The sequence below is a fragment of the Limulus polyphemus genome, unplaced genomic scaffold (assembly GCF_000517525.1).
Source record: "Limulus polyphemus unplaced genomic scaffold, Limulus_polyphemus-2.1.2 Scaffold5613, whole genome shotgun sequence".
NCBI classification, from domain to species: domain Eukaryota; kingdom Metazoa; phylum Arthropoda; class Merostomata; order Xiphosura; family Limulidae; genus Limulus; species Limulus polyphemus.
The window spans coordinates 24,654-42,789 of record NW_013671223.1 but is presented as its reverse complement, the minus strand read 5'-3'; the positions used below and the strand labels follow the sequence as shown (position 1 = coordinate 42,789).

Sequence of the window (18,136 nt, the reverse complement as noted above, 5' to 3'; positions counted from 1 at the left end):
TTTGAAGTGATAAACTAAAGGTAAGGTCAACATCACCCACTGTCAACTTGTGGGCTCTCTCATCAAATAGTGGAATTTGATGGTCACTCTAATAATACACCCACAGTCTCAAAGTGTGGGGCACAATTTGTTTATGGCAGTAATGGAGAATGAACCACAGATCCATGAGCAAATTAGCCACTTGCCTTTGCTCACCCTACTTTACTGTATTAGCCTGTAATTAGCTAACTGATGTAAGAATACATTAACAAGTATACTATGTACAATTTTGTATTTATTTTTATTGATGGTACACTATAACATAATCATTGTTAATAATTTCCTAATCATTAAAAAAGTTTTAGTCCAGAGAAAAAAAGTACATGTATTCAGTAAACCTTCAAAGACTTACAATTTAAAATGAAATTAAATTACATTTTATTAATGACTTTATGTAGACTTAATCTTTTAATTAATGATATATAACTAAGAAAATTTTGAAGAAACAATCATAAAAGGTGTTTGCACACACAAAAAAACTACTTTTCAACACAATCTCTCTCTCTCTCTATATATATATTTATGTTGTCTGATACAAGTAATTAATTTCCAATAAAAGTACAAGATTATTGTAGGTTTGTCAGAGTGATGTTATTTAATCTTAATATTTTCTGCTTCAACACAGTAAAATATACTGTGATGCATTCAAAGTTAATAATTAATGGCTCATCTGTTTTCAAATGTATTATTACCTCGTGCATCTTATCCACTGTTCTGTATACTTTACAAAATTTGCTAAAAGTTACTTAAAACTAGTTTTACATTTAAAATTTTCTTCTGTGACAAATAGTTTCATATGCAACATTTGATGTCTCAAATCATATCTACAATTTTTTGTTACAAATTTATGCATAAACACAGTATAAGAGCATTTGAAATCATTGCAAATAGGTTCACATGTTTTTTAATTGTTTGATAAGACAGCAGGTGGTTCATTTTGTACTTTCAATGGAGACCCAGCCTTAGTAGGATAGGCTCAAGAAATTCTGACACAATTGTTTTTGTTTAATGAAGGCAAAGCAAGAGTGCAAGAATATTAATCCTGAGATAATCCTACCATGGCACACTATCCATTTAGAGTAAACAAACTTACATGTGTTTTTGTTTAAACTAAAATTTACCTATGATAAAAATAGATTTGGTTTGGAATGTACAGAAATAGGATGAACAAACACGAAAATACCAAGTGAATATTAGAACATTACTCACATTAAAAAACTTGTTTGAATACAAATTACAAAAACATGAGGTGTTAGAAAAATGGTTACAATCCAAGCTAATTTTAAAACATTAAGAAAACCTCAAAGATTATTTCAACAATATTTAGCATTATAATATAGAGAGATCAGCAGAGTAAACAATACTATAGCTTTTTAAAAATGAAATATATAATTATTGCCAAAACAAGTGCTTTAATTAAACAAAAATCTTGGATATTTTGAATCTGTTTCTTTACAATGAGAAATCAGATTATGAAAAACAAAACTAAAACAATAAAAATATTTTGCAGCACCACATTCTCATTGGGTGATTTTTACTGAATAACATTATTTGTGATGTAAAAGTTCAATCCAAAATTCTGATATTATACAACCAAGCTAACCTTAAATAGAGGAATTAGCTTTGTGAATTCTTTCTTAAACAAAGTAATTATCTGTCATTTGTTAATTCACATGAATTACAAAACTGAGTTGTTTTTCACTGTATATCAAATAAGGCAAATTCTTAGAAGTTATTATATCACAAGTAAAATCTACATTAGACAAACTGGATTTTAAAGGACAGAAATCCTCAAATCTACATTTTAATTTAAAAAAAAGTCTTCATTTCAAAGCTGTATACAGTAATTTAATCACTCCTTTGCATAAAATGTCTTAAATTAAATAACAGTGGTAATATAGTAACCTAAATATTTATTTTTGATACTCCTCCACAAAAAACTGCTTATAAATAAAATTTTGCTGCAAATCTCTGAAAACAACCAAATCAGAAAAAAAATATGTCATTTGTATATATGTTATGTACTTGTATGTTGAAATGATCTAACTGGAAAACTACCTACATGTATTACTTAAATCTGTTCCAAAATAATTGATAAAAATTTATTAACAAAAAATATGTATATATATAGTTTTTCACATTAAAAATATTAAATTGAAAAATGTATTTTATAAATACAAATAACTATGCAATCCCACAACTGGGAAAATTTATTTTAATAAAGTATAAAGTAAAAATACCTAAATTAAGTTTCAGAATATAATTGCACAAAAAAATATATACAGATATGTGTCAATTTAAAATACAGCAGCTAATCAGAAGAATAAGTAAATGTTTTTTATAACAGTAAGTAATTTGAGTCAAAAATGTATTTATTATACCAACCCTGTATATCATTTATAAGAGGGAATTATATATAACAGAGATAATGTGTTGAATGGGAATAACTTTCAAATGAAGAAAACTAGTTGGTATTAATTAATTAACAGATGATTCCAACTAAAAGTGGATCCTAATAGAAAGGTTTACTAAGACATACATTTTGATTACTAGTGTCAGTTTTGGTGTCTTTGTAGTTTAATACTCAAAAACAATTATTATTTCTATTTCTAGTCACAGTCATTATGGTCCAAAGGTTATAGTCAAACAAGTCCACAGCTTATTGAATTGCCTTACTGCCACCGAGAACCAAAAACATACAAACTAAAAACATTTTAACACCCAACAAACACACAGTAGTGAAATATAGAAATCTTATTATAGAATATTACCTTGTTTATTCTATTTAATTTATTATTCTAATGTTTTACTTTGAATAGCCAGAGGAAGAATGCTTTAACATATGATTGAAACCTTATATACATTATACAAAAGCATCCTATTGACAGATTTGAGCTTCTAACAAAAAACTACTTTTGTGGAAATGACCAGTAATTACTCTATCCTTCATACAAAGTATTCAACTCGCTCTTTTTCTGTCTGCTCCTACCATAAATTTAAAAAAAAAGAGTTCAAATTTTTTCTGTAAACATTTTGTGCTAATCAAATATAAATCTTAGGAAACACACTAACACTGGTTGGTCAATACTTAATTCATGCCTCTTAATGTTTCAAACGGATAAGATGTGCAATTACTTGACATCTGGTGCAGTTTTGAAGTAACTTTCTATTATTAAGTTAGTACCAGCACACGATAGTCTAAGTTTCATTTACTGCCCCAGCTTGTGTCTACATACACACAATGATGAGTATACAAATAGACAACCACCACAAACACGTGCTGAGAAACATTACAAAGTCCACTGTTTTTCTACACAGTAAAAGGCAGGTTTGGTGTTTTGGTTCCATTTTGGCACTTTTGTTCCTGTGTGCTTTCCAAGACCAGAGGAGGAGTGAATTTCTTTCCACTGACCAGTTCATGTAGGTCCTATGTAGAAATACAATCAATCTCACTATCAGTAGTCAAACCAAATGTACATAACATGTTTACTAATATACACAATGAGATCAAATGTCAGAAGAACTAATGGTTAAGCTAGTGTTGTACAAATCACACGATTACACTTACATGATACTGTAGTCAGGTTGTTTTGAACTTGTAAATTATGGTACAAGGCTATTAAAAAATAGCTGAACAAAACAATCAACACTGGACACAAGAACTGAACAAGAAAAAGCTTTAGTTGTGAATATTAGACCTAATTATATGAAGTGATCTGTATACATTTTTCTGCAATTTTCTTATTCCTCCTATTTACCCAAATAATTAGATCCATAATACTTCTAACTAACCACTCATCTTTCTAAAGACGTTGAGTGAGTTATATTAAAACAATTTTGGAGCCTAACAAGGTCATTATAGTCCATGTCTCCAAATTCATCATACTCTATCTGATCACCATGCATCTTTAAAATAGACTTGTAATGTAGTTCCCAATGCAAAAAGTCTTTGTCATAAGCTTCCTGCAACTTTCTACTGGCTATAGTTGCCACGACTTGACAATTTGTAATTCAGAAATACTCAAAAGTTGTGTCTCTGGACTTTTATTCAATGTCACAAAGTTATACTGTGCTTAATTCTAAATCTGAATGTAATAATGTGTATGCAGTTGTGAAAAGCTACATAATTAAACTTATCAAAAGCAGTTACTTAGAGAGAACTAATGCTTTCATCCTAAAAACAGCAAACAATAAACTAACCAGTAATATCACACTGTAATGATAATATGTTTATATTGTTATGTAAGCTTTATTATTAATATGTTCTGAAGTAAAATAGAAGTCCTACGTATTTACTACCAAACACTGGTTAATATACAAAAAAGTTGGAACCATTGTCATATATTTAATTACTTAACTAACAGTAGTATAATTTTAGGTTTCTAGACACTTTCTACAACAAAAATAATAAATATAATTTCCCTTTACCAAAACTCAACTGCAATTTTTTAAGAAATAACCTACAATACAAAGACCTGTACAGGAGAAAGAATACTTTGTAGTCTGAAAAACTATATAACAGTATACATATTTTACAGATAAGCCTTTTAAATTAAAAATAAATTGTTTATCACTCTATATTAAAGCACTATTTTTTATGCATGTTCAAACAATGTATGAAAGGCTTGCTTAAATAAAATCTTGAACACCTACCTCACCATCATAGGAGAGAAGAGGAGATATTTCACACACTACTGGGCCTTGGTATTTCTGGTAATATTTTTGACTAAGTGATAAAAACGTTTTTAATTTCCAGACATATAACAACAGTGAATACACTGTAAATAAGTAACAAGTATAAAAGTTAAATCTAGTGTTTTACAAGGGCTTTTAGTTTTTATATTTAACAAACATGTTTTGAAGCTCCTTTAAAATTACTTCATTCATTCAAATATCTTCAATACTTTTCCCTTGAAAGTTTCTAATATTATGTGATCTTCGACCCTATTTACAGCACTAGATAAATCAATCACCCTATAATATCTTATATACTTATTATTAAAAGGTTAAAAAAACAGATACTGTAAACTTCTAACACTAAACATTAAAGAAATATTACAAAAGGTGATCACATTTCACCACACTTTAAAATCAAAAATGCAAATTAAAAGCGTGATCTCAGGCATACATGTATTTGAAATATTTCTGAACATATTTACATATTATGTTCACCATAAGAGTCTTTTATTTCAAAAGTTAGTTACAAATATGAGCAAAATCATAATGCTTATATTCGGAAGATAATTTTTTTAGTTACTTATGCTACAAACATGTTTTGCTACTACTGGAAAGAAACAAACATTGGCTTTATTTCCAGAGTAGTTCAGGCACTGCAGACATGCTAGTTTTGTGGCTTGAACAGACTGCTTCAACCTGAAGAAAACTTCAGTATAAAAACTGAAATATTGTCCCACTCCAGAAACAGGCAGGTACTGTCCATTAAAGCCACTGGTTTTCTGGCAATGTTTTGTTATTTTTACTATTATGAATAGTAGAAAAAAATCTAAAATCCTTCTTGTTTACTCATGGATAGTGACAATAATGGATTCAGGTCAAAACACAATTTAATAGGTATAAATTAATAATGAAAGCAGGTTATAACCAACAACACAAATATATGTACAATATAGAACTAATAGCAAAGTTTCAGTTGGCTATAAATGATTATACTTTAAATAATATTGCTTTGTGTTTTATTAAACTTTTAAGAGAAAAGTAAGAAAAAAATTGTAGATTAAAACCAATAAAAAACAAAAAAGAAACTGATATTATGCCTAATCTCTAATATCAATTTACTGCAAAGTATTTTAGATGCTTCCAGACGAAAAAAAAAAAAACAACAACCTGATAAGCTGCTTTTATATGAAGGGTAGGAAAATTTAGGAAGATGGACTTCTTACATTACAATTAAAATGTGATTTTATAATTATACTTCAAATCCACTTTTAATCCCAACAAGGTCATAATATACTAAAATTTAATGAATCTAAATTAATATTGTTTAGAACTATAAATAATTTTTTTCATAAAAATGCATATGCATCATTACCTACCCCCGTATGTTGTTTCAAGCTTCACATTTATTTATGGCAAAACACATTAACAATTGTTTTATGAGAAACAGTAGTAAAAGTTTTAATCTGAAAAAAAAATTAATGCACTAAAGTCCTAAGATTCGTTAATAGATTTTACTTAATGATCACCAAATGCAATATTTTCTAAATTTGACAACTTTATCTTACTTTGAAGTGCAAGTATTAAAATATTTACCACTCTGAACTTCAAATAGGCTTAACAACACGTGTTCAAAGCAAACTTAGAAATCTGGGATGTCTGTTTATAACTGTTATAAAACTGAGTTGCAAGATCTACAGGAACTACACACAAAAGGGGGAAGCAAGCTTTGTACCTATCTGTATCATCACCATGACCAGTTTCTTTACAAGTGCTACTCAAACTGCTTTTCTGTGTGGTGGACAGGCTACAGGCAAAGGTTAGGCAACAAAAAAAAAGGATAAAGACGAGGTCAAAATTTAAACTCATTAGAAAAAAAATATTAAAGAATACAAAATTATATTTTTATGCAACTACTTGGACATTTCATTTCATGCAAGTTTTATTTATGATAAAAGAAAAGTTTTATATGTAAATTTCAAAGACTAATAATGCAAATGTTATTTGAAGCGAAAAATAAATAATTATTATTACTACGCTTTCAAGACAATAACTATTTATAATGAAAGATTGTTACAACTTACTTATTTTTCTTTCACCATACAACTTTATGTAACTATTTCTCTCATCAGTTTCTAAGACTTGATGACTTTTAAAGCACAAATGTGTATATTTTAGTTTAAAACCCTTTGGACAATTTGGGCTAAAAAAGTAACTTGACATGTTTTTTCACTTTACTTTGTTTAAAACAATCTACTTGTTAAAATAAAATATAATATAGAATACAAAATTGAAATAAATATTTGTCAAATGAACAAAAGATAATACAAAAATAAAAGAAACTTGAAAATAAACTGTGAGGTATGTATATGAAAAATCCTTTCTGAACTTTTACTGAACTGTGTGAGTACATAAAAAAACTGAAGACAAGAATGCACTTGTAAAAGTGAACATCTATCATTATCTGTCACTCAAACAACCTAACACTTGTGCATTTACAATGAACATCACTGAAATTATAAAAACATTATTAAACAAACACTTAAAATCAAACAAACCTTGGAATTAAAGGGATTGTAGTTCCATCTTCATCAACAAATTTTCCTCCTGCACTAAGGACATATCTTTGGTGGAGGCTAAAAAGAGCATGGCGGGCTGTGGTTGGTGTATCTTTTTCTGCTCCATCAGCATTCTTCAGTGGAGAAAACTCATCTTCTCTAAGTACCTCCCATACAACAAACTGACTAAACCAAAGTAATAAAAAAACAGATCATTAGAAAAATGACAGGTCCTACATATTTAAAAATTCATAAATGTAAATTTTATACAAAAGCATACATTTTTAAAAAAATATCTCTATTATAGCAAACACAGAAAAATAACACGGTCATCCCCACAACTAACCACCTGATTTGTAGACCCATAAATATTCTTCCCAAAATGTAAATTCAAATGTAATTTGTGTGAACATTTAAATTTCTTTAATACAAGAGTATGAGTAATTCTAGCTTAAATATATAATTTTACTTAAAGTAGACAACTTTAATTAAGAAGATGAAGTATTTCAATATCACCAATTAATTATTCTACACTAGTTCACAGAACATTCTAGTTACAAGTTTGAAGTTTTTCTTATCATCAGAACTGTGTATTTTTTTCTGAAGGAAAACAGTGTGGCCAGTCTATTCTTAGACTTGCCCCATCATTGAATTAAACGAATTTTGAGGTACTTGGCCCCTCACTAGTAACCCTGAAAAAAACATCCTAAAGTACATAACAAAACATCTTACAATTGTTACAAATTTTGATGGTAAGTAAAAATTACAAACTGTATTTATGGGGTAAAAGTTACTTGATTAAGACACAGAAAACTTTCTGTCTATAAAGCGTAGATTCTTCTAAAACAACACCTCAGAAAAATAAAATAAAATTCTCAAAAGTGGTGTGTCGTTCTTCATCTCAGAGGATATTACAATATAACTTTTCCAAATATGTAATTACTGAATAGAAGAGTTTATCTCACAAATTCTCTAAGAAAAGTGTCAGTCATCTTAATCATGGAAAACTTTTATCTACTTGTGAATTTTGCCTTAAATTTATTACTAAAAATATAATGCATACTTACCTTGAAAATTCAAAGACATCAAACACAAACTTTTCTAATTTAATACCATTTGGCTTATCTGGTTTCACTACTTCACCCTCCTCATTAACATATGGAATTTTCTTCTTGGCAATGTGATGTTTCAAATTATTAGATCTGAAACATGAACATGAAAAAAATTACTACTAAATAAATTTAAAAACTTACAATTAATATTAATTTTGGATTAAAATAACTTACCTAAAGAGACCAGAACTGAAAATATATACTTAATAATGAGCATAGCTAATTAAATTTGATGTTAAAACTACATTACTTATAATAATTAGAATGCATTGTTTACCAGTTGGTACACTCACTTTAAATGATATTTTTGGCCATGATGAAATTTCATTTCAATAAAAAATGCAGTTTTGAAATATTTCACATTAGCAATTTAAATTATTTATAATTTATACAGCTATTTCTGTTTATCTGTGGTCATTAATGTTTTTATAGTAGCAGTAAAAAAACATACTGGAACTATTTTATACAGATATAATAAGCCTTCCAAATAAATAAAAAAAATTAATTAATTATAAAAGTGATAATTATCATAGTAATATTAACACCTAAGAAAGAAATACATTCACAGTTTATTACTCACTTTATCACAGTATGTAGAAAATCTAAAGTGAAGAAGTGGTTGCAGATGCTTCCAGCATTGAAAGTCAGACGTCCATCAGGGTTTCGTTTCTGTGCAGTTTTCAGTGATATTTCACTGTACTCTACCACCTGGTACTTGCCATCTACTTTACAAACAACACCAACTGCTTCAGTAGGGAATAGTTTCTCCACAACCTATAAAAGGATGAAAAAATTAAACTACACTTTTGGCTGGTACTTTACCAGTTCTTTGTGAGAGAAAGATATTAAAACACTTTTATCTTTTCTTTCAACCCTATCCATTAAGTTAGACTAGTTTCAAGTTATACAACCCCCTACAGGTATTTAGCAATCCTGGATTATCTACTACAAACAATAATTATACTGAACAATGATTATATTGACTTCTTTTAAACAAGACTTGTAAAACATTCTTAATTATTGTACAACTTTTTTTCTATTCTTTATTGTCTTTTTAAGTAAAGCTGTTTGATATATATAACCTGCTTAAAATTAAATGATATACAGCAAGAAATGTATCTTATTTCTCAAAGAGCAAAAAAAACAAAAAAACTCATTAACCTTTGCCCCACAGTTAGCTCCTTTCTCAACACAATAACCAATAAATACAGGATCAGCTAATTTGACCAGAATATTGTCAACACAGTAAACATGTATATACATGACACCACGTTTTTCCATGTCCTCCACAATACCTTGCTTCCTTAAGGCTCTGTACAGACCACCATTACCATCTATTTAAGACGAAAAAAAAACAAAAAACTAAAGTCAATAAAAAAAGAAGTTCATATAAATTGTATTCTTTAATAATTGCTAATGATAAAACTTTTCATCTAAGTTCTTTTTTTGATTCATAATATTTAAAAAGAATGTCATTTTATTTACTATCTGTTAGCTTATATCTAAATATAGTCACAAAGTGGACCAACACAACTACCTCCTAACACAAGAATTAAGCCTATTATGCTCTTCTACTAACCAGGAGCTGTTGCTATTTTCCATGGAGTTTCCAAAATAATTTTTCCATCAAATGTGAAACAAGGAAGCATATCCTGTTCAAAAATTATAAAATTTTCTTTCTTTAACCCAAAGTAATTGTGTTTCTCAAAAAATTCAATAGTTGGATCCATGGTATGTTCACTGGTCATGATGTACCTGGAAAAAAACAGAAAACAGCTGAGTATACCCTGACACTGCAAGCAAATCCTTTTCCCTTTGTCTTACAGAAAACTTAAGTTATCAAGATTCTTCAAACAATATTAAAACTTGGTGAATTATAATTATTTTTAATACAATTTGTGTACTTTAAGATAATGTTCTAAACCATAAGTTACTACAATACTACAAGTTCACAAAAGTATGATCTAACATTTTCATTAAGAAAAATAAAGACTTCTACTCAAAAATATACCATGGTATTATGCACGGTTTTCCGGTCTTCTCTTCAGCTAACAGTTGAAGGCGAAGGATTCTCTCTCCTTGTAGCTGGTAGAGAGTTTTATGAGATGGAAGCCCAACATCATACATTCCTTTTGGATAAGGCACTCCAAGTCTTGTACCTTGACCACCAGCAAGTAGCAGAACTGCTACTTTATGTTCTGAAATCTTTTCTAAACCTGAAAGACAAGAAAAAATTAATATATATCAGGGAGTTATTTTAAAATTTTCATTTAAAACTACAAACATGCACAAAGAAATTAATGACTAATTAACTTACTCTTAATACAGACGTCAATATTGTACGTGAACCAACAATCCCCATAAAATGGTAGATCAATATTTTTTACCCCGGGAATAAGTGTATTGGGACATAAATATAATTTCTTTAGTATTTATTTTATATTTAAGGCAAAGCCACTAAAACTATCTTCTGCTGTTCCTAATTTTAAGTTACTGACCAGATGGAATGCAGACAGAAGCACCCTACCACCCACCATCCATGCTAAGGAATTAATTGTTACTCTTGTTATGCACCCATCTTAAAGTGTTTGAAAAATTTTGTGATATCACAAGTAATTTAACCTGACTTATCAGCTCCAAAATACTGAGCTCTACCATCAGGCCAACCAGCACCCAATTGTCATCAAGTTTTAATTTGAAATTAGAACTCCACAACTTTTACTCCATTTACATTACTTCATTATCTTTTAGCACAAGTTCAAACACTATCCATAACATCTGGGTATATGAGATAATACCCTTCAAATTAGAAATACTAGACATTATTAGAAAGCTTAAATTCAAGATTTACATGATTTAGCATTATAAAAAAAATCAAAATCTTCCTTTATTATGTCACACACTTTTATCAAGTCACTTATCATAAAATAAGTATCAAGAATAAGATAAACAATACATAAGAACTTTGTGTTAGTGCTATAGTTACCTGTATTGTTCAGTCATTTCAAATTAAATTGGTATGCTAAATTACCTATGGTAATTACCAAGTAAATGTTTAGTTGTGATGTAATTAGATAGCTTTTTTAGAATAAAAATTAAGGGTTGTATATATTAACAGCTAAACATAAAAGTTCCTTGTTAACAGTCTGGTAATTACCTCCTTATTTCAGTGACTATGTTCTGTGCTGTCATTTGTTTTTCTAAAATAGTTAACCTTGAGAATTTTTATGGCTAGCCATTGTTAGAAAATAAAAATTACAGTCTGGAAATAATTTCTTTAGCAGACAACTCATCATTGAATTTAAGACTGAGCTTAACAACCTTAGTGATACAAAAATAAAGCATGTTTTGTTTTTTCTATTTTTGAAACTATGGTGTACTATTTTTTTAAGAGACAATCTAGAAGTACTTGTAAATTCATTACCAGTAAAATATTTACCTGAAAAATTAAAAGTACATTTTGTCGTGAGTGAAATAATAGTTCCCTAAACCATTATGGGTATATTTACAGAGCAAATGGAATGTGTTGCAGAATCTACATGTAAGTATGTGCTGTCTTATCCTAATTTTACTTTTAACTATGCTGATAGAAAAGTTATGTCCAAAAATACATCATTTGTAAAAAAGTGAAGATAATTACATTCAATAAAGATATAGTCTCAGATTACATATCATTTGTATAATTCTTTTTTTTTTTTGCAAACTAATAAAACTTTAAAATGTGGTTAAAGTGAAATTTCAATACACTTCCTGAATACTTTTTTATTCCATACCTTTTTCAAATTTTAAACTCAATACATTGTAAGACTTATATATTGTTATCTGTCAAACTTTCATAGTTAATGCACAAGTACTTTCAAGTTTATTTAATTCTTATATACCTATTTTGTTTCAAATTTTAAATTTTATTAATATCTAATGTTATTGTGGAATGTTTTACTAGTTTTCTTGGTTACAAGAATCAAAAATAATTCTTGATTCTTAGAAATATGTTAAAAAATTTTCATTACTATGGGAACTAAGTTTAAACTTTAGTACAAACAAAAAACTCAGTAAAATTAAAAGTTTAAGCATTTACACATAACCTTGTGTAATGTTTTATCATTTTAGCTAAACACTGAAAAAAAGGTGTAAGAATAACACCAGTATTTTCACATTGGAGAGTATTACTTAAGTAATTAAACTGATACCAATCAAATTTATTTATACTTATTTGACAAGAAAAATAAGTCTCCTTGAAGGAAAATTGAATCTATTAACCCATACAGAAATAAATAGTGTGAGAAACACTAGATAAACAAATAAAAACAAAGCACAAGTTACTGTGAGAGAAAACTGTAAAACATGTTTTAGTGGGAGTCCAACTGTGGAAAGGTAGTTACTTGAACATACAAAGAGAATAACACAAATAAAATAATATTGTAAAATAAACTATTATAGATAATTGGTGAGAAATGATAAGTACAAAACTATCCAATAAAGTTTTCATCCCAGCCTCTACAATGATCAACTCTGTGTTAATTGCATTAGATAACAAAACTATAGAACATTAGATGAATAAAATTAAAATTAACCCCAATTTCAATAAGATAGCTTAACATTCAACCTTTGTCCTTTTTTCTAACTAGAAGGTTTGTATAGGAAGTTCTCAGTTGTGTTTTTTCATGATATTACACACACAAGAAAATCTGTAGTACAAATATTTAAGTAACCAAGGTTAACATATCAGATGTGGGATATCTGACGTACGTGTCACTGGTTTATATTTATATTTTTTCCAAGTACAGAAGCAAATCAAGGGTTTTGTGAAATAAAGGTAAATTTACTTATCCTAATAACATTAAACAAGTGTAGCCTATGTGTAAAATATCTTCATTTGAATCTATGTGGAAACACAGACATCACCAACTTACATGCTCACAAAGTCAAGAGCAGTTATTAATATCTTTACATAACTAATACAAAATATGTTGTGTACTTTCTGTACAGGATATAGTGTGTTAACAGTTTATTTGTTAGTATCAATGATCATTCTCTTTTTGTAGTCCATGAAGAAGTGAATGAGTTTGAAAATTTTAAATCAGAAGAGCTGCTTAACAGGTATAAAAACTTCCTTCAGAGGTTTAGGGATAGAAACAGACATGTTTCTCTTTGAAGAGTGTATTCCCTCATCTAAGCTGGATCCAAGGCTTAAATGAAGGATTATCAAGGATATGCTTAGTGCAACAGGTGGGTTGGTTGTATGTGTTGGATGGTTTTCATGACAAGGAGGAATTATATGCTAGAGATTACATAGTAGGCTATTTGGGGAACTAAATATATGTATTAAGATAGTTTAAACTAAGGTTTCATTGTGGTGAGAGAGCTTGGTCAATTGGGAATATAAAAAAAGAGATACGATAGATAAGCATTCCAAGCAATAACAAGCTAAATAACAGCTTTAAAGACAAGTCTAAGAGATTTAAAGTTAAACATAGTAAGATCATGAATAAACTTAATTGCTATTATTATAATGAAAAGTACCAGGAACAAAATGGTTGAGTTCAAGGTTCTAGCTGAAATGGAAGACTATGATATAATGGGAATTAATAAAACATTTGAAGAATATTGATAATAGGAATTATTTTGAAATTCCACATAAAATGTTTAATAGTGACAGATTTTTTACAAGAAAGTGGGATGACTCTTTATATAAGGGATGAACTGCCGTCAATTAGGACTGAAAAAATAAAAATTGTAGTCAAATGGTTGACTATATGGGTTGTAATCAGAGGTTTCAAGGGTATAAAGATTTTAATTAACGATTAAATTGTTATAGGCCAATTGATCAGACAGGATGGGTGAGAAATTGTATAATGAGATCACAGTTGATACTAATAAAAATATTCATAAGTCGTATTAAGTCATCAAGAAATTAATGTCACATTTTGGAACACTTTCATTACTCCCCCCCCCCAAAAAAGTTCATCACATATGATAGTTAAATGTCACATTAGTGTAGCCTATATAATGTGTAAAGTTTAGTATACTCTAATCCTTTATAGTGATGGCACATTAGACACACATCCGGCATGTAATGCTGTTTGAATACAAGAATTGCATGTCTCTCATGAAACAGTATGTAAACATCTAAGGAATATGGGAAAACTCCATAAAGAAGGTGTTTGGGTGCCTCATGAACTCTACGATGATCATTGTTTCCAATGCGTGAACGTTGCATTCTCTCTTCTGGCGCGTAATGCACATGAACCATTTTTGGACAGAATTGTCATTGGTGATGAAAAATGGATTCTCTATGCAAATATTAAATGCCACAAACAATGGCTCAGTCCTAGACAAACACCACTTCTGACCCCAAAACCTGGACTCCATTTGCTGAAAGTGATGCTTTGCATTTGGTGAGACATCAAAGGAGTAATTCATTTCAAACTCCACAATCCACAACAAACTGTAAATGCAGAGATCTATAGTTAACAACTGGAACATTTAAATCAAGCCCTTCACTCATCAATTGGAAAGGTGTTCTTCTTCTCCACGACAATGTACGTCCACATGTGGCATGTTTGACACAACACAAGATTATGGAGTTGGGTTGGGAAGTTCTCCCCCACCCACCATATTCTCCAGATATGGCACCATCAGATTACCATTTTTTTCATTCTTAATGGGAAAACTTTTGCAAATGTGGAAGGTGTTAAAAAGGACATCGATATGTTTTTTGCTTCAAAGCCAAGTGACTTCTTTAATCAGGGCATTCACAAGCTGAATGTAAGATGGTAAAGCATCATCGATAATAATGGAGACTATTTCATTTAATAAATGTTTTGTTTAGATATAAGTTGTTCGAGTTATTTCATCTAAAAAAAAGCAACATTAATTTCATGACGACCTAATAATAACCAGGAGAAACTTTACTTTTAGCACATTGACTGGAAACATATGGAGTCAAGTAGAAATGCTATTTTAGACTTAGTGTTAATCACTAATAATAATAACATTTGAGAAAGAATTATCATTGTATAATGTTTTGCTGCATGTTAAGATAAACAAAAATTAAATTTTATTTCCTAATTTTCAGAAACCTAATTTTGTGGCCATGAAAAAAATGTATTATTAATGAATTGGGACAATAAATTAAAAAATTATGTAGGACAGATTTGGGAAATTTTTAAAAATTAACTTGCTTTTAATTCAAGATAGGCATGTTCCTAAAAATAGAGGAAAAGAATTTTGTGGGAGATCAAACCTAAGTGGCTGCTAAAGACATAAAAAAAAAGAATATATAAGGGATAATCGCCAGAAGAGTAAATGGGTTAGAAGGTTTATAGAAGTATAGAAAGGATACAGATATGGTATTCAAAAAATTAGAAAGTCTAACAAGGCTTATAAAAAATAACTGGCTGATGATTTTAAAACAAAACAAACTGAAAGGATGTTGATGGCAGGGCCATTGTTTAATATTATGAGAGGTTGAGCTTTTAATTTTTTTAAATTTAAATAAAGATATTAGCAATATTCCTGCCACTGAGCATTCTACAGGAAATATTATAATTGATCTGAATCGTGCAGATATTAATCCCTTGTTGGTAGATGGTATAAAAATTTATAAAACAACATTGCCAGACAAGGTTTTTTTCCCATGTTTGTGAAGGAGGATAAAGGTCAGATATGTGGACCTCTCTTTTTCATTTTTAGTAGGTAAATATAAAGTGATCAGGCATCTGAATATTGGAGTGCTGTTTATGTTACTCCAATGTTATCTTGAATGAAAGCCAATATGGATTCACCAAATGGAAATCTTATCTTTTCTCAAGGACAATACTGAACGAAAGATGTGATCTTGGTATACTCAAATTTTCAAAAAGCTTTTAATAAGGTGCAATAAAAAGAATGGCAAAGAAAATCACATCGGTATGGGTTGGGGTAAGACCTTGAAAAGTATTCAGTTCAAAAGTAATAAAGGTTATTAAAACATAAAACTTTGTCTACATATTGTAAAATTTTTCATTTTTATTTCTTTAGTAGAACCTGGAAAATGCACCAAATTTAACTGGTTTGTGTGTGTGTATGTCAGAGAGATAGATTTACCACTGTCTTATTGAATTTCAATAATAAATAAAATTGGAATTAAAAAAAATTAATGTTTCAAAAGTGTGTGGTATTCCTGAATTATAGGAATAATTGTATATACCATATTTTTTGGAATATAAGACGCACCGGTGTATAAAACGCACCCTTATTTTGAAGACAAAGTTTTGGGGGAAAAAAAGCTCCAGTCGCATTTGAAAGATTTTTATTGAACAAAAATTAAATTTGTTACTTTATATAGTATATATTGTTCTAAACATAAAAGAGCTCAAAACAACAAAATAAGAAAATACCGTAAATCAAAAAAAAGTTTACTGTTATTTAGTTTGGTTCAAAACCTACAAAATCATCAATTGCTTTCACTGTCGCTTGGAAAGGAATCATTGGATACAATATTATGGTCAAAGAGAATGTCATCCTCGGTCCCATCCATTGCATTACTGATACCACATTTCTTAAATGACTTAATCACTATATCACTTCTTACTTTTTCCCATGAATTCTTCACCCACATGCAGACCTGAGCAAGCGTCGGTCCTTCGTCCTGTAGGGGTCGTAGGAAAAAAACTTCCTGCTGCATCCAGTTGTTCCATTCCTCTCTCATTAAAGTCTTAAATGGTTTGTTAATAGAAACATCGAGAGGTTGCAGTTGACTTGTTAAACTGCTGGGTCTAACAGCTCACTGTGTTTTTAGCTCATTAGCTTTTTCCTTTATTTTTTGCATTTTATGAGCTCTAAAGGAATCCCAGACGAGGAGAGAAGGCTTTTTTAATAAGCCTCCTGGACATTTCGACCAAATTTTTTCAAACCAAAGTAGTGTTCCGTTTTCATCCATCCATCCTTTTTCATATACGTGAACGTAGACACTGCTGGGTAAATTTTCTTTGGGCATTGTTTTTCTTTTAAAAATCAACATTGGTGGTTATTTTGTTCCATCTGCACAACATGCTAGCACCATTGTATAATGAGTTTTATCGTGTCCAGTAGTCTTAACAGTAATCAGCCTTATTCTACTCCACATTAAACAGGGATCATCATGTATTTACAAGCTTTTCCACTCTCATCCATTACTATAATTTATTTTTTTTATTTAGGGAGCATTATAAATAGTTATGTTTTTAAAAGAAAAACTACTATTGTTATAAATAACACGTTCAATTGAACTAAACTACGCATGCCTTTTTAAATATATTTACACATGGCTTGTGTATATCGTATATATATACATATATATTATTCATACCTTCGGTGTATAGGACGCAAGTAGATTTTGACATCAAGTTTTGGGCTAAAAAAGTGCGTCTTATACACCGAAGAATACGGTACGTTATATTTTAGTTTCTGAGACTAGTATAAACCTCTAAGAACATTTGGTATATGGTAAGGTGGAAAAACAACCATGACAGCTCATTCTTGGCCTAAATTATAAAGTTTATCAACAGAATCTAATACAAATCTAAATAAAAAGGATTAAAGTTTATCAACAGAATCTAATATAAATCTAAATAAAAAGTATTAAAGTTTATCAACAGAATCTAATATAAATCTAAATAAAAAGTATTAAAGTTTATCAACAGAATCTAATATAAATCTAAATAAAAAGGATTAAAGTTTATGATTTTTTATAACTTAAATTATCACGACAGTGATAAAATAGTAAACATT

At 29.3% G+C, this 18,136-nt stretch overlaps 1 protein-coding gene across 10 annotated transcripts in view; it reads right to left on the bottom strand.

The window, feature by feature from the left end:
• Positions 1–3,019: 3,019 nt before the first annotated feature.
• Positions 3,020–18,136, bottom strand: part of LOC106472792 (UDP-N-acetylhexosamine pyrophosphorylase-like) — a 35,631-nt gene continuing 20,514 nt past the window's right edge. For 9 of the 10 annotated variants that reach the window (XM_022401332.1, XM_022401329.1, XM_013933451.2 and 6 more), the window contains 9 exons: positions 10,395–10,599; positions 9,963–10,138; positions 9,545–9,717; positions 8,964–9,157; positions 8,339–8,473; positions 7,272–7,457; positions 6,449–6,520; positions 4,693–4,765; positions 3,020–3,466 (listed from right to left, as the gene is read on the bottom strand). In XM_022401332.1, the coding sequence (XP_022257040.1) occupies positions 3,350–3,466; positions 4,693–4,765; positions 6,449–6,520; positions 7,272–7,457; positions 8,339–8,473; positions 8,964–9,157; positions 9,545–9,717; positions 9,963–10,138; positions 10,395–10,599 (1,331 nt within the window). In that variant the 3' untranslated portion in view covers positions 3,020–3,349. The remainder of the gene's footprint in view (positions 3,467–4,692; positions 4,766–6,448; positions 6,521–7,271; positions 7,458–8,338; positions 8,474–8,963; positions 9,158–9,544; positions 9,718–9,962; positions 10,139–10,394; positions 10,600–18,136) is intronic. The other variant, XM_013933454.2, reaches the window with a different exon arrangement.